General features: G+C 40.2%; 1 protein-coding gene and 1 long non-coding RNA gene across 5 annotated transcripts; both read left to right on the top strand.

The window, feature by feature from the left end:
- The first annotated feature begins 1,948 nt into the window (after positions 1-1,948).
- LOC110525759 (T-box transcription factor TBX5) lies at positions 1,949-25,326 on the top strand. 4 transcript variants are annotated; one of them, XM_036979896.1, is made up of 10 exons: positions 1,951-2,152; positions 3,971-4,081; positions 5,564-5,733; positions 6,534-6,628; positions 13,378-13,497; positions 15,853-16,000; positions 16,510-16,662; positions 19,538-19,629; positions 22,917-23,143; positions 23,347-25,326. In XM_036979896.1, the coding sequence occupies exons 3-10, from the start codon at positions 5,599-5,601 to the stop codon at positions 23,907-23,909; spliced, it is 1,533 nt and encodes a 510-aa protein (XP_036835791.1). In that variant the 5' UTR covers positions 1,951-2,152; positions 3,971-4,081; positions 5,564-5,598; the 3' UTR covers positions 23,910-25,326. The 4 variants fall into 4 exon arrangements, with proteins under 4 accessions (XP_036835792.1, XP_036835791.1, XP_036835789.1 ...); XM_036979894.1 differs by having other exon boundaries at positions 3,454-4,081; XM_036979897.1 differs by lacking the exon at positions 3,971-4,081 and having other exon boundaries at positions 1,949-2,152.
- On the top strand, positions 19,643-21,455 carry LOC118964859. Its single transcript, XR_005052063.1, has 2 exons — positions 19,643-19,841; positions 19,891-21,455. It is a non-coding gene; the product is annotated as an uncharacterized LOC118964859 (long non-coding RNA).
- Positions 25,327-25,598: the final 272 nt, after the last annotated feature.

Raw genomic sequence — 25,598 nt, 5'->3', positions numbered from 1 at the left:
TGGGACAAAGCTGTGGAGTGCTGGAACACTTGGAACCACTTCCTCCATACAGACCTAGCGGTTAGGAGCGTTGGACCAGTTACTGGCGTAACCGAAAGGTTACTGGTTCGAATCCCAGAGCCGACTACTTGAAAAATCGGTTGATGTGCCCTTGAGCAAGCCACTTAACCCCAGTTGCTCCTTTAAGTCGCTCTGGATAAGAGTGCCTGCAAAATGACTAAAACGTTTTTTTTTTAATGACTTGATAGAGGAAATGTAGAAGTAAGGATGGGACAATGTAGTCCAACCATGGCCACAAAAAGGCGTGTATTTTACCTCTGTCTATGTCTCTCTCAGCTTCTTAGTTCTATAATGTTAGTTCTAACATGGAGAAGTTTGTTTGGTTACTCAGCTTCTATACTCTCACTGTTGGAGAGTTGAAAACATGCCTACTGGAGTGAAATGACAGGCCCTATCACATAGGCCTGACCTAACCTTCTATTTATCGAATGAGATGATGTTCTAGAAGTCTTAAGTAAAAGATAAATATGGCAAGTTCAAAATAATCTAATTCTGTTTGAGACAAATATTTGTGATAAAGTCAATAAATAATTTGAATTGATTAATTTGCCTTTTTTTTCCAAACAATGTATCCTTCAACTATTAGTGTACTTTATTCGATTTCTACACACAGAGACGAAATATAGGTTATATTATCTACAAGTATAAATGCCTAAACTAAAATCTCTTTCAAATCATAGTATTTTAGATGTTGCTTAAGACAACTAAATTGTACAAAACAGCACTTGATGAGTATTAGAAAAGATTTTTCAAACATGTTAAGTGGTTTTCAAGTTAATAGGCTTTCTACATTTATGATTTGGTTATTGGATGTTTCACTCCCTGCCAGTCAGTTTAAGATGAAGTAAATACATTGCATTAATATATACCTAAATCTAAAAATATAGCCTATCATTGAAAAAAATAATAAGTTTAGGCTTAATTCCTAATCTGATTTTATTTAAAATACCTCTTTGAATTTATTGATAGTCCCCTACATTCGTTTATAACAATCTGATATATTTGGTACATTGAAGTTATAAAGAACAACAGTTTTCGAATTATGCCATTTATTTGTTTTATAAAACACAAATTATTAAAAAGATGAATTGGAAATGCGCGTCCCTCAAGCCAACACGCATGTCAAACAATAGCCTACCAAAAAATATTCTCACAAACAGTTGCTGTTCGTATGAATGTTTTTGTTCGAAATTGGATCAGAATGTGGTTACACATGGAGGCCTACAATTATAGCTATGAATTTAAACCATCGGTCTAGAAAGTACTGAGAAAGAGTCAGACTTTATTTCATCTCAATCATACAAATCATACCCGTTCACAACTGCACATGCAACCGCAGCCAGAAAAGACGACCGACCATCACTTGACCAAACATGAAATAGGCCTATTCTATAAATATACTGTGAGTGTAGGCCAACTATCTCGAAACGATTGTTTAACGGAATTCTAAATATTGTACACAAAATATTTCAAGATTTTTGTATATCACACTGAGGCTGATGTTTCTGATTCGCAGCGCAGGATTAGGATTGTAGATGTTAGTGGGTCTCTATCCTTTTCTCTCTTTCTCAGGGCCCAAGGCCCCAAATATAAAAGGGAACACGTACAAGTCAGAGGGCATGAGGGGCGAGACAGAGGCCTGAGTTCCACTGCACATTACGTTTAGAAACAGTTGTCGTCTGATATTCGCAGAACACTCTCACATCACCCGGTTATCAATATAGAATGTTGATCTTTGTCCATCAGTCATTTCCATTCATTTCTCTGGCAGTTGAAATGCCACATACTGGTGGCAGTATAGTGTAGGCCTAATGTTGACTTTATATCTTTGTGATTATTCACAGTGGGGTCAGTTATGTGAGAAGTGACGTGTGTGGTGCACGCAGCGACGGAAATCAATGCCAACTCCACAAGAGCCACAATCTCAATGCCACTACACGACAGCACATGCTCTAGGCATATGTGCATGCCCCGAAGCACATACGCATGGATTGCTTCATATGAGACCATTGAGGACGGTTGACACACTAGACCTCCGCTACTGACCGAATAGACAGTAAATGTCCCAGCGCGGAACTGCCATCTGAACACGGTAAAATACAACAATTGTTGAAATAACCTACTACTGATCTGTTTTGGAGACCATGCATGATCGACTGGCTATAGGTGTTTGTCCTCTTATTTGTGATTTTTTTTAAAAATAGTGTCAAGCCTTTTACTAATATGCCTAATATTGGCCTAAATCATATGCTAGGCTATCACTTTAGGAAATAATTGTTGGATTGATGAAAACCTTGCGCTTTAGAGCACTCGGGACACTGCATGCGTAAAAGCCAAAATTCTGGTGACAATTCTGTAATAACGAGTTTATTGCTGTGACAAATGACCGTTTTGGGGAACAAGAACATTATCGAAGCAGAATGTCAAGGCTACAGAGTCAGTAGCCAACTACAGTACAGTAGCCAAGAACATGTGTGAAAATCAGATTAGGTTATAATTAGGCTATGTTTACGCGATGTTGGCCTATTTTCTTACACCAATGAGTCCAGGCTATAATTTCACACTAAAGTAATAGGCTGTATTGCTGCAAGCCTATCCTATTTCAATGTGTGTGTGTGTGCTCGTGGATTGATTATTTTATTAAAATCAGAGTCAAGTATATTCCACCTAACGGAGAGAGCAGAGCTCAAACGAGCGCCTGTTTACCTCATGCTGACCCCTTCAACTCCGGTTGACTCTGCTCAAGAGCTGCACTGTAATGGATGCGACCGGTTGATTATCTCGATTCTTAATACAGACGCAGCGCCCTGCAGTGAAATGCTGTGTGGAGGATGGTATCCTTTGAGATAATATACATGTAGGTTATCCTAGCTATTATATAAGAAAGGGAAAGAGTATAATTAAGCAATAAGGCCCGATGGGGTGTGGTATATGGCCATTATACCACAAACTCCCGATGTGCCTTATTGCTATTATAAACTGGTTACCAACGTAATTAGAGCAGGAAAACACATATTTTGTTATCGCAGTGGTATAGGTCTGATACCACAGCTGCCAGTCAATTAGTATTCAGGGTTCAAACCACACAGTTTATTATAGTATTTATATCCTGAGATCATGCATGCATGTATTTACAGAAATTGCTCCCCTCTTAAATAGGGATAATAGTACCTTCATGCTCTTTACATCAAACCAAATCCTCATAAACCGACCTCCATTTTCTTAAAATAATCCCTGACCATGCAGGAAATAAATTAATCTCTCTCCTCTCTCTCTCTCTCCGTCTCTCGGTCTGTCTCTCAGATTCATAGCATATTTATTAGCATGAATGACAAGGCCACTGTTGCTAAAGCTCTCTGTCTCTCTCTCTGTCTCTCTCTATCTTTCTTTCAGATTCAGATACCATAGCATCTTTATTAGCATGAATGACAAGGCCACTGCGCTCTCTGTGTCTGAGCGAAAGGGGGGTGGGGTGTGGGAGGGAGGGAGAGCAATCTTATAGGCCTACATTATTTCAGTAACTGGCTATGACGCGAGGGTATGATGGGGGGTGGGGGCTGAAAAACGTAGAGGGTGCCTTGAAATGGGTAATTCCTGATTTGAGGGTCAAACCGAGCTCCAGCTCCGCACACGATAGACTGCTGCATGGAGATAGAGGGAGAGGAGTGGGGAATGCGGGAAAAGACTAGGGGTCTCTGGTGGACTAGGTTGGCTTCGGCAACCGTCAACGGTTAGTCAGACATAGGGAAATTCATTCAGACGCATGGTACAATCCAGTTTTAAAATACTAAACGTATATAGCCTAACCTTCGTCCAGTGTGATTATTCCCCATAATAATGCGTTACTGACGGAGGTCTGACGGAGTGTTCTATTTAATTCGGTGAACTCTGTGGGTCTGCGTGTTTGGAGAATTTCGGATTAGGTGACACAGCGACTCTGGACACTGATCTAACCAACACACACACACCAGGATGACCGTGGAACTCTGGTCTCCAGGACCGAAGCAGAACAGCGCATGAGGTACACAGACCCGAAGAGTGTGTGAGGAGTGTTTAAGTGAATGTGTGCGGCTGGATGAGGTGTTGTTTAGACTCAACGGCTTGGCTTTAGACGGCTGTCTCTATGTCTTCAATATTCGGGTCCAGAGTTAATGTAGAGTGCAGACCTGTGTTCAAATTCTTTGAAAGTAATTGAAATAGCCTAAAGACATTTCGAAGTAAGTATTTGGATCATTTTTATTTGAAAATATAAGTAGGCTAGTTGAATATTGGAATGTTTTTGGAAACACTTGGAAAGTGTTTGAAAATACACAGACAAGTGTATTTTCAAATACAACTATTTAAATAGTCCATGCATTTTAGCCAATGTCCGTTTGGTCCAAGGGGTATTTGAAATAATGGAAATAAGTATCCTATTTCAAAATACTGTAGTTTCGGCTATTTACATGAATTTACTTGCACATACTTTCAAATAATTCCAATATAAGTAGCTAATTTGGCCACATTATTTGAAAATACTCAAATACACAGAAAATAAGTATTTCAATAACAAATAGGCCTAGTAAATACGCATGTATTTGAGGCCAGGTCTGGTACAGTGAGGTGCAGTCCGGGATTTTACCAACAATAAGCCAAACTGGACCCCTCTTCGCGCGTCTAGAAACACTGTTTGGATTTAGTGTCACTGTACATTTTATTGTCAATAATTTAATTTATATAAAACTTATATTTATATAAAAAACTATGTTTTACCAGTGGGCCCTGATCCTTCACAGCTTATAATAATAGCATATTTATATAACCGTCTATCTATTAGCTTACTAATAGCATATTTAATCACTAGTAGGATATTGTTACGCGTTATTAGTAACGCTATGTTACATACATTATTATGATCACTAAGCCTATTCCTATTATTGTTATCTTATTATTAATTATGACTGTTATTCTATTATTATGATGATAATGATTATTACTATTGTTATTATTACACGTTGTTAAATATGCACACGCTGTGATTTAGCCAAAACACATTTTTAAATAATAGATGAATAATAGATAAAGCCTTAGCCTACTGATATTTAACAAGACTACATGTTGCAGATGACTATCTAAATCAGAATTATATACATTTCATTGACTATCTAAATAGACATTTAAATGTTTATTTAAATGTATATTTTAATTGTGCTTATTTTTTCTCATTTGTTTCATTTGATTACCTAGACCATTTATGTATGAGCTTATTTCTTTAGTCCCAAGGTGTTTTCAAATGCACAACACAGCTTATTTTGTAATATAGTTTTAGTTTGAATTTTGTCATATTTTCTGGGAAATTAGACTGAGGTTTATATTGAATTCAAATCATTATTATCATCTCTGTTATCCCAGGCCTGATAGGTTAATTATAAAGTATTAACATACTGTATTTTAGGCCTATCAGATAATAGTGTGTGTGTGTGTGTGTGTGTTGTGTTGTGTCGTATCGTGTCTATCCCGTCAGTGTGTCCCTTGGTGTCAGGTACTGTAGTGTGTGTGATGGCTAACGGCGGGGACCTGTTCGCCATCCCAGAGCGCATGGACACAGACACCGAATCACCGAAAGAGAACAAACCCGAGAATCACACTAGCTCCAGCTCTCCACCGTCACCGGAGACCTCGTGCACACAGCAGGTAACTTCCCGTTTGTGAGTGTGTAAATGTAACATATTTCAAAACATGAAAACGATGCACTTGTATCTTTTTTTAAATTGTGGGTGATCACGATTTATGCATGATTTTCTCTTCTAAAGCGAAGTGTGAAAGTAATTGTTGAAAATAATGTCATTAAGTTAATAGTCTATAGTAGGCCCATAGCCAATTGAAAAGAACAAATGAAAATACTCTGAATAATATAGGCCACTAATTTAAACGATTATTCCCCCAATTGAAAAACTAAAGTCGACGAAGTAGCGCATTTAATTTCAAAGCAGAAACAAATAGCCAATTTTAGGAACGCGGGGCTGAATATGACCTAGATTTGGTTTCTAAACAGTGGGTTGGTTACCTAGAACATGCCCAGAGCAACACTGACTGACTGACTCTGGTTAAATCTGTGTCAAACTCAGTTAGTGAAAATATCGGGCTTTTCTTATAAATGTGAAACCTTCAGTAGCCTATTTAACAGTGTAGGCCTATGTAGCATCTAATAAATAGGCTTAAAATAGTTATTGTTATTAATATTAATATATGGCCAAACGTATTGTCATTTTAATCAAACCGTTCCAATAGTTCAACAGTCTCGTTAAGATAAAATACATTGTTATTGGTCAGGCTGTAAAGGCTTACGTTTGTTTGTTTTTTAAACTGTTTTTACAATGTTCAGTTAAGTTTATGTAGGCCTATCGGTAGGATCGTCCTTCAAGGAGGGATCGGGACTTTGGTTGAAATATTCAGTATATATATCTCTTATCTCATCTGTTCTCTGTTCTCAGGGGATGGAGGGAATAAAAGTCTACCTGCACGAGCGCGAGCTGTGGGAGAAGTTCCATGAGGTCGGAACAGAGATGATTATCACTAAAGCGGGAAGGTAAATGCGTGCTATATGTGTTCTTGCATTAGAGGAGAATGAACATTCGTGTCCATTATAGGCTACAATTAAGCCTATAAACTAGTACATATGGTTTTCTCTCTTTTTACGTTAGGCTTAGGCTATAGGTTTTTTGAGCTTCCTTTAACACTGAACATTTAGGGAAAATAAAAATGTGTCCACTAGGCCTAGACCTGTTAAACATGTAACATTTGTGTGATTAGGCCTACTGTTTGTAACGTTTTGTATTTATAATTAGGCCCATAACAAATAGGCTATTGGCCGGGTACACATTATCAAGTAATACAATTTTCTCATTAGCCTAATAAATGATTGGGGAAACCTCTTTCTCAAAGCTACGCCTCCAAATCACCTCCTGTACGTGTTATTCTACGCACACATTTTTTTCTTGCTGCTCACACTTCACCCCCCTTCACGTTTCTCTCTTTACTCATCCTCTTCTGATCGAACCATGATGATGTATCCTCCCACTGGACACAAACTGGTTGGTTGAATCAACGTAGCTAGTAACTTGTCAATGTATTGTGACGTGGAATCTACGTGAAAATACATAGGATTTGAAGAAGAAAAAAAATCAACTGTTGTTTGGAAGGTGACATTTCAACCACAGGATTATGCCATCATTGTAACCCGTTTTCAACATAGACAAACTTGTATGAAATATGTTGAATTTGTACCTTTGAAACAACATTATATCTTCAACACATAGACAAACCCTGTTTAAAATATGTTGAATTTGTACCTTTGAAACAGCTTTGGAGCTTCAATTTACAGTGAGCTCCAAAAGTATACAGCAATATCAATGGAATACATTTAACTCTGAAAGTGTTAAATGTACACTAATTTCAGTGAACATATGAGTCCCACTGAACTAGTGTTAAAATAACACTTTTGAAAGCGTTAAAGATTTAACTCTGTTACAGTGTTCCCAATTTAACTCTTAAAGTGTTCAAATGAACTTGGGTGTGGTGTTTGCATAGCTCTACTATAGAGTAATATGCAACACCTACAGCGTAAAACACTTCATTTAGAGTAAGCTGAACTCACTTTGCTTAGTGCTGATGCTGTTAAACTTTCTCAGTGTAAGAAATTAACACCTCTAGTGTTACAGTAGATACTTTTTAGGTGTTGTTTTAACACTATGGTGTAAAGCCTCATTTGCATATTTCCCGGGTGTCTTTTCTTTTCGAGTGAATTGTAGAGTTTGCACCCATGACTGTATTTGTTAGTGACAGAGACATGGTTATTTCATTATTTCATTTTAAAGGCCAGTGGCATTCACCAAGTGAGTACCTAGTCATATGTGATCATTAAAATTAAACTCTATGACAATACATTACATATATCATAAGGCCTTACTTTGATGGCTTACCCATACACAGTGGTGTTAGGATACTCCTGGTTTACAGGCCACATCAGGCCTGCAAGCCACATTATGCTGGTTTACAAAGTGATGTGTAATTCCTATTGGAATCCAGTCAGAGTTAGGATATTCAACAGCTGGAATTTTTTAATCACCTGCAACCTGCATTCAGAATGACTTTCAGGTTTAGGAAAGTTGATAAGAAGACTACCTGAACCATTTAAACTGGAACAACCATTTCAGTAACAGGTACAATAAATCTAACTCATTGATTGTATGTTATTTATCTTTGTGTAGCATAAGATTAATAAATCAATCAAAAGCAAAAACACAGATATTAAAAATCATCTTTAAAAATCTACCTGCAGTAGAGCATGCTTGGAGATATGATAACGATAAGCGGGGTTTTGGTGGGACTGTTTTACTCTTCACACTGTACAAAATAACTCTGGTTATTAACACCAACACTGGGGGTTCTTTTACACCACTTAGGGTTCATTTCACTCCTACAGAGTGAGTTTAACTCCTGAATCAACAGGAACATGTTTACACTGAAAAATCATAGTTGGCCAATATGCTATGTATTAGGACTGTGACAAATCTTTGTTGTTTTGGCTCTGTGCTCTAGCACTTTGGATTTGAAATGATATGATGACGATGAGGTTAAAGTGTAGACTTTCAGCTTTAATTTGAGGAAATCTTCATCCATATCGGGTGAACCATTCAGAAAGTACAGCACTTTTTGTACATAGTCGCCCAATTTTAGGCGACCAAAAGTATTGGGACAAATTCACTTATGTGTATTAAGGTAGTCAAAAGTGTCATATTTAGTCCCATATTCCTAGCACACAATGATTCCATCAAGCCTGTGACTCTACAAACTTGTTGGATACATTTGCTGTTTGCTTTGGTTGTGTTTCAGATTATTTTGTGCCCAATAGAAATTAACAGTAAATAATGTATTGTGTCATTTTTTACTCACTTTTATTGTAAATAAGAATATCATTCAAAATACTTCTACATTCATGTGGATGCTATCATGATGACTGATCATCCTGAATGAATTGTGAATATTGATGAGTGAGAAAGTTACAGAGGCATGACTACTTTAATACACATACATATAAGTTCATTTGTCCCAGTACTTTTTGTCCCTTTTGTAGCTCACTGTATATCTGCCATCAGAAAAAAACAATAGGCTGAGCAGCACTTCCTACTGGAGAGTTGTTCTATCTAGAGCTAGTCATTGTTCTCCCATCCAGAGTTTTAACCAAGCTCTGCTTAGCTTTGATATTTATCACTGACTAATACCAATGTACTATCGTGAGAATGGTTATTGAGAGGTCTCTAAATAACAAAATTCACTATAGCTATCAAAGTCATTCCAAAGGGTAGGTTTAACAGAGCAAATTAAATGTAACTGTACTTTAGAGATCATCAATGATACTATTTAGGCCTATATCGCATTTGCAAAGTCATCTAGAGCTATGTTTCAATTCAACGCAGGGTTCAACAGAAAATTGACAATACTTTTTCCATAAACAAAGTGTGATTAAATTGTCATTTTCTTGTCAACGATCTACACAAAATAATCTAATGTCAAAGTGGAAGATTTTTTTAAATAAAACACAAATATATTTTGATTAGATAAGTATTCAACCCCTTGAGTCAATACATGTTAGAATCACCTTTGGCAGCAATTACAGCTTGAAGTCTTTCTGGGTAAGTCTCTTAAGATCTTTGCAAACCTGGATTGTACAATATTTGCCCTTTTTTACATTTTTTATTCTTCAAGCTCTGTCAAGTTGGTCGTTGATTGTTGCTGGACAGCCATTTTCAAGTCTTGCCATATATTTTTCAGCCGATTTAAGTCAAAAATGTAACTAGGCTACTCAGGAACATTCAAAGCCATCTTGGTAAGTAACTCCAGTGTATATTTGGCCTTGTATTTTAGGTTATTTTCCTGCTAAAAAGTGGATTTGTCTCCCAGTGTCTGTTGGAAAGCAGACTAAACCTTTAGGACTTTGCCTGTGCTTAGCTCTATTCCTTTTCTTTTTATCCTAAAAAACTCCCTAGTCCTTGCCGATGACAAGCATACCCATAACATGGTGCAGCCACCACTATGTTTGAAAATATAGTGGTTCTCAGTGATGTGTTGGATTTACCCCAAACATAATGATTTGTATTTAGGACAAAGAGTGTATTTATTTTCCACATTTTGTGCAGTATTACTTTAGTGCCTTATTGCAAACAAGATGCATGTTTGTAATATTTTTTATATTCTAAAATACATGTAGGTTAATATTGTGGAGTAACTACGCTGTCGGTGATCCATACTCAGTTTTTTCCTATCACAGCCATTTTACTCTGTAAAATCACCATTGGCCTCATGGTGAAATCCTTGAGTGGTTTCCTTCCTCTCCGTTAACTGAGTTAGGAAGGACACCTGTATTTTTGTAGTAACTGGGTGTAGTAATACACCATCCAAAGTGTGAAAAAAATTATATTAAACAACATTATTGCACACAGAGTTAGTTCATGCAACTTATCTGACTCAAGCACATTTTTACTCCTGAAGTTATTTTTACTTGCCATAACAAAGGGGTTGAATACGTGTAACCGATGTGAAATTACTTGGTAGTTAGCGGGGTGCGCGCTTATAGCGTTTCAATCGGTGACGTCACTCGCTCGTCACTGGTTCGAACCCAGGAAGGGGCGAGGAGAGCAACGGAAGCTATGCTGTTACATACGTATTGACTCAAGACATTTCAGCTGTTCATTTTATTTATTTGTAAAAATGTCTAAAAACGTAATTCCACTATGACCTTATGGGGTATTGTGTGTAGATCAGTGACATAACATCTAAAGAAAGGTTCATTCATTTTAAATACAGGCTGTAACACAACCAAATGTGAAAAAAGTAAAGGGGTGTGAATTAGGCACTGTATAGGCACTGTATAGGCACTGTATAGGCACTGTATAGGCACAGTATAGGCACGGTATAGGCACAGTATAGGCACAGTATAGGCACGGTATAGGCACAGTATAGGCACAGTATAGGCACTGTATAGGCACAGTATAGGCACTGTATAGGCACTGTATAGGCACGGTATAGGCACTGTATAGGCACTGTATAGGCACTGTATAGACACGGTATAGGCCTAGGGTTTCAAGCTTTGGTTGATTTCAAATGTAATCTTCAAATTAATCATTGGATTCAAGTCTCCATCTTAACCAAAAATCAAGGCAAAAGAATAGGACTAAATCAAACTTTATTTAAAGTGCATTTAAAGTTTGATTAAATTTAGTCCTACTATTTAACTTAGATTTTTGGTTGAGGTGAAGACGTCTATATCAATTATTCATTTGTAGACGATCTGGATATTGAATTGTGCCAACGTAACCAAATATCAACATTTGAAGGAGATGTATCTTCTGCTTGGATAGTTCCATCTGTGCCACTGACTAATTCCAGTTTGTCCACAAATTATTCATTGATATGTTGGATCCACTTCTGCATCTCAAACAAAAATCTAAGTTGAACAATAGTACTAAATCCAATCAAATTTGAAATACACTTTAAATAAAGTTAGATTTGATTTAGTCTTTAACTTTGATTCTTTGTTGAGATGGAGATGTGGATCCAATTGATCAATTAGTAATTTGTAGACAATACTGGAATTAAAACCAGTCTAAATCAGTGGCACAAAAGATTCAAATGTTGATATTTAGTTGCATTGACAACCAAACACAATTTAATATCACTTTTGTAATGCAATAAATAGCCTATTAACTTGTTGACAAGTTAACAAATGATCCTGAAGTTTTGGATTGACATCTCCAACTAAACCAAAAATAAACTTTAAAGAATAGAATTAAGGCTGTGGCTCAGATGAAACTATCCAAGTATTCAATATCCTTTAAATATTGATATTTGTTTGCTAAAGCTAAAACTATTTTAGAAACTAAAGTAACAGTATTTTTTCTATCTTAAAATGGCCACATTTTGAGTTTAGCCTAACGTAACTATACATTTATTTTTATGTAATCTTAGAAAGCGTGCATGATCAAGATAGCATGCAAAGGTTGCAGGTCTGTGGAGATCTTTACAATTGCTATAATAGCCTGTGCAGAATCTCGGAACAGCATTGATCACTTGCACTATGTACTTTTAATGTAATCTCAACTGCTATCCAGGTCATTTGCTTGTGCTATGAGATCCAAATACAAAATATCTGACATTGCATTCCCATTTGAACTTTGTTGTGTTTTTAAATGGTTGAAAGTACAGCGATAACACATGTAGATGATCACTAAACCAAAAACCGGACATTGTTTTTTCATTGGAATTTGGCTGTGATTTCAGAAGTGTTGAAAGCATAGTGATGACACGTTGGCAATTCAACTTCTGTCTGTCTTTTTGAGTGGGTGAATAAAGGTTGAAATCTCATTGATCAACACCTCAACCAAATATTACCCACATTTCCACATTGAAGTGACATGGTGTGCCCAGCGGACTATGTATCTGCCTCATACTTCTGAACAGTTTAAATAAAAACTCTGCAGTGATTTATGAAGACTGCCTACAACCATATCTGTCTGTTGTATTGGATATTGCACTTGCACAAGAGGGACGCAGTCCCTACACATTGCATTGGAGAAAAAACAATCTGCATGTTGTGTGATGATGGAGGCTAATCTTTGTAGTTGTCATACGGAAGCCACTAGCCAGAGTTGCTGAAAAAAACACTGCTACTTTTACTGCCTGTCTGCTTCCTGCTTAGCCAATGTTTACAATGATGATTGAAAATAACTTTAAATCGCTAATTGGACTGTGACTGTGTCTTGCTTGTGTTTGATATGCTGCCTAGATAGCGGCATGCAACTCCCCACTTGAGTTTGTACGAACATGTTGATCATGTCTTTTGTGTTCAACATGTAAATAGCTGCATGTAGCTTAACTCCTCTCCGGAATAAAGAACATGAAATCATGCTTATGCTTAATATCCTACTGAGGCATGGAATTCAATAGAGAGAACATGTCGACCATATCCTTTGTGTACAACATGACGTTTGTAGGCTACACCAGACAGTCGTTCATCGCCGATTTAAGGAGGGGAAGCGTTAACAGAGCAGTGGGCAGCAGCTACATATTTTTTTAGGGGGGCAGAAATCTCAGTATCTTTAGCCAGAACAAATTGGGCCTCCAGAAAATCTGGAACCGCAGCCACTCCGTAAATTGTTTCGATGTTTCTCGTTTTGTTTCGGGTTTTGCTCACAACTGCAGCAATGGCTGCTATGCCTCAGTGATAGGCTACTGATATTGCTATGATCCTGACTGTCTGTGGTGTTGCTGTCTCGCCAGGCGGATGTTCCCCTGCTACAAGGTGAAGGTTACGGGCCTCAACCCTAAAGCCAAGTACATCCTCCTCATGGATATCGTGCCAGCGGATGACCACCGCTACAAGTTTGCAGATAATAAATGGTAAGCTAGCTATATGTCAAAACTTTATATATTTAACAAGCCTACGTTATGTGTTTTGAGCTGCTAAAACTAAATAGTAAAACAGTTTATATTTTAACAGCATTGTCGAGAGAGAAACATAACACAGAGCAGGGACGTGGATGTTTAGGCCTGCTTACCCGCTGCCGTGACGTCACGGTCCCTCTCAGTGCCCTGTGCTCTGTGGCCTAGTTTCCTGTGTAAGCCTGCTGCCCGCGCATCACACCTCCTGCCCCTGACTGCCGGGTTCAGTCTCAGTACCATGGGTTCATGTGGCGGGCAGATTAAAGGCTAGGTTTCACTGAGGTCAGCACCAGGCTGCAAGGGAGATGTGGGATACTCATAAACTCAGACATTTCCAACTTGCTTACTCTTTGCAGAAAGATCTTACCCGAGTTTCCCTCCTGGGAAGTATCAGATACAACCAATATGAAGCTCTATGCAAATAACTTACGCTCATTTTAACTAGGAGGTCCCAGATTTCCAACATGACTTGAATGCGGCATAAACCCTCTCGTGCTACGTATGTCTCCTCTCCCTGGTCACATGATGGAGCCCCTTGGCACCCTTAAGGACACGTCATTCATCTGATACAATAGAAGATGGGCGCTCCATTTTCAGTCATATGTTTGGACAAGGGACTATGTTAATGCCTAATGTGAATGTTGTTATGCATGGGTAGATTATTTGTTTGTAAATATCAGCGGTGCTCTGTCATTTCCCTGCCATATTTGACAGAAGTGGAATAACTTCAGCGAACATGTTTGCCAGCTCGGTCCAGTTGTTGCCAGTTGGAGGGCATTCTTCTCTGACAGATTCCAACTTAAGGAGTCATACACACGACAACAACACGCACACACGTCATAGGCTATTGTCATTAAAGTGGCAAGGTTGGGATCAATTCAATTCAATTCCAGTCAATTCAGGAAGTACACTGAAATTCCAATTGTCGTCAACGCTTTTCAATAAGGAAAATGTGGAATTGGAATTTGGTTTACTTTCGGATTTGCCTGGAATAATATAAAACAAACCAGAACATTTTGCATGTTTTAAATATACTGAACAGAAATATAAACATGCAACAATTTCAATGATTTTACTGAGTTACAGTTCATATAAGGAAATCAGTCAATGAATTAAATTGGCCCTAATCTATGGATTTCACATGGGCAGTGGCGCAGCCAAGGGTGGGCCTGGGAGGGCATAGTCCTACCCACTGGGGAGCCAGGCCCAGCCAATCAGAATATGTTTTTCCCCACAAAAGGGCTTTATTACAGACAGAAATCCTCCTCAGTTTCTTCAGCTGTCCGGGTGGCTGGTCTCAGACAATCCTGCAAGTGAAGAAGCCGAATGTGGAGGTCAAGGGGTGGAGTGGTTACACATGATATGCGGTTGTGAGGCTGTTGGACGTACTGATACATTCTCAAAAATGACGTTGGAGGTGGCTTATGGTAGAGAAATGAACATTAAATCATCTGGCAACAGCTTTGGTGGACATTCCTGCAGTCAGCATGCCAATTACACGCTTCCTCAAAACTTGAGACATATGTGGCATTGTGTTGTATGACAAAACTGCACATTTTCTAGTGCCATTTTATTGTCCCCAGCACAAGGTGCACCTGTGTAAGGATTATACTGTTTAATCAGCTTCTTGATGTGCCACACCTGTCAGGTGGATGGTTTATCTTGGCAAAGGAGAAATACTCACTAACAAGGATGTAAACAAATTTCTGCACAAAATGTGAGAGAAATAAGCTTTTTGTGCTTATGGAACATTTCTGGAATCTTTCAGCTCATGAAACATGGGACCAACACTTTACATGTTGCGTTTATATTTTTCCTACATGGACAATAGTTTTTGGAAACATGTTCACATGCATGGAATTTGCTTGTACCTCATTGCTCTGATTAACACCTGTATTGGTATGAACATATCCTGATGTAACAGACAGGGGCCAGCGGTGTCTCTTTGTAATAAAAGCAGTTGAAGTGTGAGGAGGATTTTGGTCTAGTAATAATAATAGATACAGCCAACGGCGCACCATGGCATGTCAGATCTATGTCTCTCCTGTGACAGCACCACGAACACAGTAAATAGCATGGCCAGGTTAGTGTGTGTGTGTGTGTGTGTGTGTGTGTGTGTGTGTGTGTGTGTGTGTGTGTGTGTGTGTGTGTGTGTGTGTGTGTGTGAGAGAGCGAGACACACAGTACGAGGGGCGGGTTAAAGGGCAGGGCTGGCTCAGACCAGGGCCAACTGACTCTCACATTAGCATCCAATTGTGATTGATATTTGGTTGAGTTGTCAATGTGTGAATTTTGTGTGTATGTGTGTGTCAGGTCTGTGACGGGGAAGGCGGAGCCGGCCATGCCAGGGAGGTTGTACGTCCATCCTGACTCTCCGGCCACCGGAAGCCACTGGACACGTCAGCTTGTCTCCTTCCAGAAACTCAAACTCACCAACAACCATCTGGACCCCTTCGGACACGTTAGTCCTCAACCTCTCTACCCTGTGTGTGTGTGTGTGTGTGTATATGTGTGTGTGTGTGTGTGTGTGAAGGGATAGTGCTGCTGTCTGCTGTGGTTCTGTTAGAACAGTGGTAACCTTAATAATGATGTTAGGTACGTTAAGGGTCATTAGCTCATCCATGCCTGGTGGGACCGTCACACCAATTAGGATTAGGCCTCTCGATGAACGCACACGCACGCACACACACACTATTATCTGCTTTCTGCTAGGCCTATTATCTGTTAATACTTTACTATTACACACGGAGCATGGCTACCAGAGAGTGAACAAAATCACTGAAACGACAAACATATGCACAGTGCATTGGTACATAAAGACACACATTTGGAAATAAACTATTTAGCTTCAGCATAACATGCGCCCAGACACAAGGGCACATTTATGGATAGGCCTATTGAATATATCCTTCTACAAGTGGGATGGAGTTAGAGCATTGGTTTAATGTATTTGTTTTTGTTGTGTTGCAGATCATATTAAACTCCATGCATAAATACCAGCCCCGCCTCCATATCGTCAAAGCAGACGAATACAACAGGTTTGGTTCCAAGAACACTGCCTTCTGCACGCACGTGTTCTCAGAGACCGCCTTCATCGCCGTGACATCATACCAGAACCACAAGGTACCGAAACACTGAACACACAAAGTAATTTATGATTTTTCTTCTTTTTTTTTTAAAGTCACATGTTTGTTCATCTTATTTGATCAGATATTTCTGGATTATTTTGGCATTGATACAGTTAAAATTGTCCAGGTCCTGTTGTACATAGTTATTTTATGGGTATATAGATTTGTGTTAGCCATGTGAATCAGTGCATTTTCCCCCGCGATCACTGTTCTCAACTCAACATGTCCAGTTTGATTACATCCCAGTGTTTACGCATCACAGGGCAGCTCTGACCTGTTCCTTTCCTTTGATGATATATGTTATTGTTCCAGCGCCATAGTGAAATCACTCTCACACACATACAGGTAACTGCCAAAATAAAGGAAACACTTGAATAAATGAGAGATACCAAGTATATTGAAAGCAGATGCTTTCACACAGGTGTGGTTCCTGAGTGAATTATGCAATTAACATCCCATTATGCTTAGTCATGTATCAAAATGCCCAGTTGCCCGTTATTTTGGCTATCCTGGCTAGAAGAAGAGATCTCAGTGACTATGAAAGAGGGGTCTCAAAGGAGCACAGGGGGTTTAAATGGTGTGTGTGTGTCTCAGTCACCAGATCTCAACCAAATTGATCACTTATGGCTGTTTATGGAGACAGCGTTTTCCACCACCATCAACAAAACACCAAATGATAGAATTGCTCATTAAAGAAAGGTGTTGCATCCTTCCAATAGAATTCCAGACACTTGTAGAATCTTCACCAAGATGCATTGAAGCTGTTCTGGCGGCCCGTGGTGGCCCAACGCCCTATTGAGACTTTATGTCTTAGACTTAGAGTTTATGTTGGTGTTTCCTTCACAGTGCATTCGGAAAGTATTTAGACCCCTTCACTTTTATTCACATTTTGTTACGTTACAACCTTATTCTAAAATGAATTTAAAAATATATATATCATCAACTTTGTTGAAGCACCTTTGGTAATGATTACAGACTAACGTCTTCTTGGGTATGACGCTACAAGCTTGGCACACCTGTATTTTGGGAGTTTCTCCCATTCTTCTCTGCAGATCCTCTCAAGCTATGTCAAGTTGGATGGGGAGTGTTGCTGCACAGATATTTTCAGGTCTTTCCAGAGATGTTCGATCAGGTTCAAGTCTGGATTCTGGCTGGGCCACTCAAGGACATTCAGAGACTTGTCCCGAAGCCACTCCTGCGTTGTTTTGGCTGTGTGCTTAGGGTCATTGTCCTGTTAGAAGGTGAACCTTCGCCCCAGTCTGAGGTCCTGAGCGCTCTGGAGCAGGTTTTCGTCAAGGATCTCTATGTACTTTGCTCCGTTCATCTTTCCCTCGATCCTGACTAGTTTCCTAGTCCCTGCCGCAGAAAAACATCTCCACAGCATGATGCTGCCACCACCATGCTTCACCGTAGGGATGGTGCCAGGTTTCCTCCAGACGTGACACTTGGCATTCAGGCCAAAGAGTTCAATCTTGGTTTCATCAGACCAGAGAATCTTGTTCTTTAGGTGCCTTTAGGCAAACTCCAAGTGGGCTGTCATGTGCCTTTTACTGAGGAGTGGCTTCAATGCTGCAGAAATGTTTTGGTACACTTCCCCAGATCTTTGCCTCGACACAATCCTGTCTCTGAGTTCTACGGACAATTCCTTCGACCTCATAGCTTGGTTTTTGCTCTGACATGCACTGTCAACTGTGTGCCCTTTATATAGACATGCATGTTCCTTTCCAAATCCTGTCCAATCAATTGAATTTACCACATGTGACTCCAAGTTGTAGAAACATCTCAAGGAGGATCAGTGGAAACAGGATGCACATGAGCTCAATTTCAAGTCGTATAGCAAAGGGTCTGAATACTTGTATAAATACTTATGTAAATAAGGTATTTCTGTTTTTTAGTTTTTTTAAACGTGTTTTTGCTTTGTCCTTATGGGGTATTGTGTGTTGGTTAATGGGGACATTGTTTTATTTCATCCATTTTAGAATAAGGCTGTAATGTAACAGAATGTGGATAAAGAGAAGGGGTCCAAATACTTTCCAAATGCACTGTATTTTGGCAGTTACCTGTAGTTTCTCTCTCTCTCTCTCTGTCCTCACACACTGAAACACACACACTGAAACACACACTGAAACACACACACTGAAACACACAGACACTGAAACACACACACTGAAACACATAAAATACAAGTTCAAATGATGTGCAATACAAAATTCTAAACTATTGAATGCAAATTGAATTCCTGAACACAAATTCAAAATGGTTTAATTCAGTTACTGTTGGCATTTATATCGCTCCATAATGAAAGCCCACATGTGCTGCGATAAACACATCACCACGTCTAACAAGAAAAACACAAACCAACGGCAAGTTTCCCACCGTGGCATTGTCAATGAAAATACCTATTTTTCACCCCAAATGTTCCTAGAACAACTATATTTCACTTAAGGACTTTCAAGCTGGAGTCCTTGGTGAAACTGCTACGTTCATTTGGGAAATTACAACGACAAAGAAATTACAGCAAACAACAAACTTTGTTTAGTTCTTTTCCCCTCACCTCTGTTTTGTCCATAAAACAATAACAAAGGTGCTGGGGGCCAACAGCGGCGCTGTTTCTCCTAATGCGGATTCCATCTTTAAACCTGCCAACTGTTTAGGGAAACAGTTTACACTGCGATTCTGCTGGTTCAAAATGAATACTTTCAGAACAGGGTCGGTGTCTGTGGAATTTCCATGTTGTGTTCCAGAATCCCAGATTCTAGCAACTGTTCAGGTCTAGATTCAACATTTAGTGTCTCATGGATCAGCACAGTAACACAAAGGGCTGAGCAGGGTGTTTGGTGATCTAAGGCAGTGTGTTGTGTCCCTGTCAGATCACCCAGCTGAAGATAGAGAACAACCCATTCGCTAAGGGCTTCAGAGGCAGTGATGACATGGAGCTGCATCGCATGGCTAAGATACAGGGGTGAGTACAGATTCTCTCCCTCTCTCTCTTTCTCTCTTTCGCTCTCTCTCCCTCTCTCCTTCTCTCTCTCTCTCTCTCTGAAAAGGACAGTCTATTTTGTGCATATTGTGTGAGGCGGTTTGAGTAAGTGTCCTCTCAGAAATCGACTGTAAACTTAGGAGGAGGGGAGGACTGGGGAGTCACTGTACTGCTCTAGGTGAAGACTGAGGGAGGTAAAAAGAAGAGAGGGAATGGACTGGGGTGTTAGAGAGACTGAGAGAGGTGAAAAGAAGAGAGGGAATGGACTGGGGTGTTAGAGAGATTGAGAGAGACGTTGAGAGCAGAGAGAGAGATGAGGGAGAGTATCTGGAGTGGTATGCGGATGAGAGTTTATTTTTAGAGTAGCATTTTATCTTTCAGCACTGTGTGTGTGTGTGTGTGTGTGTGTGTGTGTGTGTGTGTGTGTGGAGCCACAGACCACTGTCCCCTACATACCACTGAGGTCACCGAGAGGCCAGTGTTCAAGAGAGGGAGAGAGTAAAATGACATTATAACATGCAAATCTCTAATAGAAAAATAATGATCAAACTGGGAGGGAGACTACAAAAAGAAAGGAATACTGAGTGTGTAAACTGGGAGGGAGACTACAAAAAGAAAGGAATACTGAGTGTGTAAACTGGGAGGGAGACTACAAAAAGAAAGGAATACTGAGTGTGTAAACTGGGAGGGAGACTACAAAAAGAAAGGAATACTGAGTGTGTAAACTGGGAGGGAGACTACAAAAAGAAAGGAATACTGAGTGTGTAAACTGGGAGGGAGACTACAAAAAGTAAGGAATACTGAGTGTGTAAACTGGGAGGGAGACTACAAAAAGAAAGGAATACCGAGTGTGTAAACTGGGAGGGAGACTACAAAAAGAAAGGAATACTGAGTGTGTAAACTGGGAGGGAGACTACAAAAAGAAAGGAATACTGAGTGTGTAAACTGGGAGGGAGACTACAAAAAGAAAGGAATACTGAGTGTGTAAACTGGGAGGGAGACTACAAAAAGAAAGGAATACTGAGTGTGTAAACTGGGAGGGAGACTGGGAGGGAGACTACAAAAAGAAAGGAATACTGAGTGTGTAAACTGGGAGGGAGACTACAAAAAGAAAGGAATACCGAGTGTGTAAACTGGGAGGGAGACTACAAAAAGAAAGGAATACTGAGTGTGTAAACTGGGAGGGAGACTACAAAAAGAAAGGAATACTGAGTGTGTAAACTGGGAGGGAGACTACAAAAAGAAAGGAATACTGAGTGTGTAAACTGGGAGGGAGACTACAAAAAGAAAGGAATGCTGAGTGTGTAAACTGGGAGGGAGACTACAAAAAGAAAGGAATACTGAGTGTGTAAACTGGGAGGGAGACTACAAAAAGAAAGGAATACTGAGTGTGTAAACTGGGAGGGAGACTACAAAAAGAAAGGAATACTGAGTGTGTAAACTGGGAGGGAGACTACAAAAAGAAAGGAATACCGAGTGTGTAAACTGGGAGGGAGACTACAAAAAGAAAGGAATGCCGAGTGTGTAAACTGGGAGGGAGACTACAAAAAGAAAGGAATACCGAGTGTGTAAACTGGGAGGAAGACTACAAAAAGAAAGGAATGCTGAGTGTGTAAACTGGGAGGGAGACTACAAAAAGAAAGGAATACTGAGTGTGTAAACTGGGAGGGAGACTACAAAAAGAAAGGAATACTGAGTGTGTAAACTGGGAGGGAGACTACAAAAAGAAAGGAATACCGAGTGTGTAAACTGGGAGGGAGACTACAAAAAGAAAGGAATACTGAGTGTGTAAACTGGGAGGGAGACTACAAAAAGAAAGGAATACTGAGTGTGTAAACTGGGAGGGAGACTACAAAAAGAAAGGAATACTGAGTGTGTAAACTGGGAGGGAGACTACAAAAAGAAAGGAATACTGAGTGTGTAATTGAGGTTTTTGAATCACAAATATGGAAATATACAGTATATTGAAGAACGGGTGGAAGTAAATTATTGTGTAATATTTTAGCAAGCAGCTTAGACAATATTTTCAAATCTACGTTAATTAGTCTGTTTGCCGAAAATATATTCATATATCTGCTCACTGGGCACACACTGGTTGAATCAATGTAGTTCCAACGTAATTTGTCAACGTATTGTGACGTGGAATCAATGTGAAAAATACATTGGATTTGAAAAAAGTCATCAACCAGTATTGTTTTCATCTCATTTCAACCAGCATTATAAACATTCAAATTAGGGTAAAACTTCAACTTAAATACATTGACTAACAGATGGTACATCAATAAAAGTGTATTATTAATATTATGAATTTGGCATCCATGTGGGCTAACGATAACTACTTCTAAACTTTCAAAGATCCAATCAACCATGGATAAATGATACCTACCTACATGTAGAAATGTTGGTGTCCTTTGTTGGGCAAATCAGATGTCAATGTAGCCTACATAAACGCAACCTCACTCGAATTTACTTTCACATACAGATTGCGTAAGAAAGACTAGAGGAGTTACCTTCAACTATTCAATGTTATTTAGGTAGTCTACGGAAATGACTATGGAAGCTGATTAATGTCTGAATGTGTTGAAATGATAGCTCATCTGAAACAAGCACAGCTTGTTTCCAAAGCTAAGCAGGGTACATAGAGGTAGGCATCTGGATGGTGGACTTGTTATCAAGTGCATTACCCCTCATATACCATTTAAAGAGTCACTGTTCAGACAGAAATCATTGGACTGTGACTTCACATTTTATTTCAATATACCTCTTTATTTAGGTTGATAGCTTAACCGTTGAAACAATGATGTTTATTGAAACATACCATTTTACTATCATTGAAACGAGGTCAAAGGCAATTTAAACGTATACATATTTCTGATGATTATGTTGAAATTAGATTGATGTAACAACCTGTTAGTCAGGTTATGTCAATATATTTAAGTTGAAGTTTTACCCTAATTTCAATGTTTATAATGCTGGTTGAAATGAGATAAAAACAATACTGGTTGATGACTTTTTTCAAATCCAATGTATTTTCCACATTGATTCCACGTCACAATACGTTGACAAATTACGTTGAAGGTTAATTTAACCAGTGTGTGCCCAGTGGGTGGTGGTTTAGTGGTCTTAATACTGGAGGCTGTCTCATTACTGTGCTTGGACTAAAAGATGATTTGAAAATATGTTGCAAATAGTATATATCTCTGCTCCCCCCTCCCCCTCCCCCCTCCCCCTCCTCTCTCTCTCTCTTGCTCTCTCTCTTGCTCTCTCAGTAAGGAGTATCCGGTGGTTCCTCGTAGCTCAGTGCGTCAGAGGGTGTGTCCTAGTGGGAGTCCGTTTGGGGGGGAGGCGAAGGGGTTGGGTTTGCACCCCTATTCCTGTGAGAATGGGGTGAGCAGCACCACCCAGGACCTCCTCATCCCCCCTCCAGCCCCCTACACCCTCCCCCAACCAGACACACACGAACACATGCAGGTGTACCACTGCAACAAGAGAAAAGGTACGCTACGCTGCATTTGTACGATTACTGTCACTGTAAACACTGGAGCAGTTTGTATTGCCCCTTAGTCTCTGGAGTGATTTGTTTCTATGATCGTCGTTGTTAGTGGAAGACCAGTCCCCTTTATAGTGTGTTACTCAATCTTACAACACCCCCCCCCCCCCCCCCCCCCCCCCCCCCCCCCCCTCTCTCTCTCCCCACAGCGGATGATAGCTGTCCTACAGCAGAGAATCACCAGTACAGGAAGCCCTACATCGTCAGTTCTCCCAGCAACGACGAGTCTTACTATCAGCCGTCTGCTTACCCTCATCCCCCTCTCCCTCCCTCCGTCCACCCCTCTCCCCCTGGTCTCTCTGACTCCCCATACAGGTCAGAGGCGGGGCAGCGGCAGGCGTGTATGTTTGCTGGCTCAGAGCCCAGACTGGACAACCTCAGCTGTACATCCTGGTCCTACAGCTGCCCATTGACTCCACCCATGGCCCCCATGACCCCTACTGACCCCTACACAACCTTCCCCCACCAGCCCTACTCCTCCAGTCCCCGGAACGCTCAGCTGAGCTCCATAGCCCACCAAGGCTCTCATCCTCTGGGGGACTCTCTCTCGCACGGCCAGACCCAGAGCTCCAGACCACACCAGACACCCCAACACCCCAGCCCACCCCTCACAGAGTACCACCGCTACCCCTCCTCCCCATCTCCTCCTCAGTACCACACCCTTCACACACATGTCAGGGGAGGGGTCTCCGAATGGAGCGAGGCCACCTGATTGGACCACAGGTATAGGGGAAAGACTCTGATTGGTGGCTTGGGGTTATGTTTATGTGAGGTGTTCTCATTTTATGTGTGAAGAGATTTAATTGGCCAGTTGTGTGTTTCCCTGTGCCATGGGTGGAACGTTAGATTGTCTGTGTGTTACGTTTAAGTCCATCCTCCTCTGACTGGGACCTCTCTGGAAGGAACTGATGTTAGAGGAACTTGGTGGATAAGCATTCAAACTAGAGGGACAGGAAGAAAGATGACGCCATCAACTAAAACGTTCCAAGCTTCATTCCTGAGACTGTTTTTAATACAGTATGTGACCCGTCTGTCACCCTGTCACCCTGTCCCCTGAAGATGTGAGACTGCCTCTCTATGGCCGTGGTTCCCAGTTGGTTTGTGACCCACCGAAATCCCTGTGATCCAACAGACTAAACCATATTTCTAATCTGTGTGTCAGCTCAGCTCAGGGCTGCTGTGAGTTAATGTCGGCTGAGAGGGGCTGCGGTGGCCACAGGCAGAGCAGAAGAGAGATAAACTGTTAGTTTACACCAGGCTGCAGGGAGGAAGACCTGCACACACACTGACAAACACAGAGAACTTGTTTAGAGGCTGCCGCATGGCAGAAGACCTGTACACGGTCCCATTGCATTTTGGGTATATGCACATCTCATCATCATGCAGCTGTCACTGCTGGCCTCTCCTTTACCCCTGAACTGACCAAACAAAACTCTCTGTTTCTCTGAACTGACCAACCAACACTTTCCGTTTATCTAAACTGACCTATCAATCAACACTGTCCTTTACCCCGAACTGACCAAAACACTCGATCAACACTACATTTCTGTCTCTCTCTGCCCCTCTCTCTCTGTCTGTGTTTCTACCCCCCCCCCCCCTCCCCTTTCAAGCCAGTAGAAGGGAGTCATATAGTCACAGAAGGTTGTGTATAGTCACATTTTAAAACATATTTAGACACCATATGATTATTGTTCTTGTCTAGATATTGTTTTATTTTCCTTGAGAGTCAGTGGGTGCATTAGTTGGAACCAGGTGATGGCCTGGTGTTTTACACTAACACAGGAAGAGTTCGCATTGGTTCACAGAGGATCAGTACGTAAGCACTGTATGTGCAGAGAGAGAGTCGTGTGTGTGTGTGTGCGAAAGCAATACTTTAAAAAGAGACGTCCTGTGATCATTTGAGAAGTGTTTGTACTTTATTGTATTGTTGTTGTTTATAGTATTTATTGGCCTTGAGATTTTGGCTGGTTTTGTTGTAAGATGGTGAAATTACACAGTGTTGGTTGAATTGTTCAAGTTGTTTGTTTCCCATTGAAGTTTTTATTTTTTTGCTTTTCTCCCTCCCGTCTCCTGTCATTTCCTTTTGAATACAATATTTAACATGGTTGTAATAAATGGCTTGTTACTTTTTCTGTTCTGATGTGTGTGTATATATACAAATGTATTTACAGGACTTAAATACATTTGAAGAGAATTTCAAATGACTCAATCTGTTGACATGTTTATGTTCCTTCTGAAGAGACATGCAACACACACACACACACACACACACACACACACACACTAAGGCTGAGTAGGGAGTAACTCCTACAGTGCAGGTTAAAGAACATTGAGCTGAGCTGTGTTGATAAAGGAAGTTAAACAGAGTAGTCTAGTTCGAGTGCAGCTGTGTGTGTGTGTG

This window comes from Oncorhynchus mykiss, chromosome 6 (assembly GCF_013265735.2).
Source record: "Oncorhynchus mykiss isolate Arlee chromosome 6, USDA_OmykA_1.1, whole genome shotgun sequence".
Classification (NCBI taxonomy): Eukaryota; Metazoa; Chordata; class Actinopteri; order Salmoniformes; family Salmonidae; genus Oncorhynchus; species Oncorhynchus mykiss.
This window is presented reverse-complemented; position numbering and strand designations above follow the sequence as displayed.

What these genes read in the sequence shown, in the direction of transcription:
- LOC110525759 (XM_036979897.1), top strand. Translation starts at nt 5,599, where the DNA reads ATGGCTAACGGCGGGGACCTGTTCGCCATCCCAGAGCGCATGGACACA. An exon ending in AAGTTTGCAGATAATAAATG is followed by an intron (nt 13,498 to 15,852) that starts GTAAGCTAGCTA and finishes TGTGTGTGTCAG; the next exon opens with GTCTGTGACGGGGAAGGCGG. An exon ending in CCACTGCAACAAGAGAAAAG is followed by an intron (nt 23,144 to 23,346) that starts GTACGCTACGCT and finishes CTCTCCCCACAG; the next exon opens with CGGATGATAGCTGTCCTACA.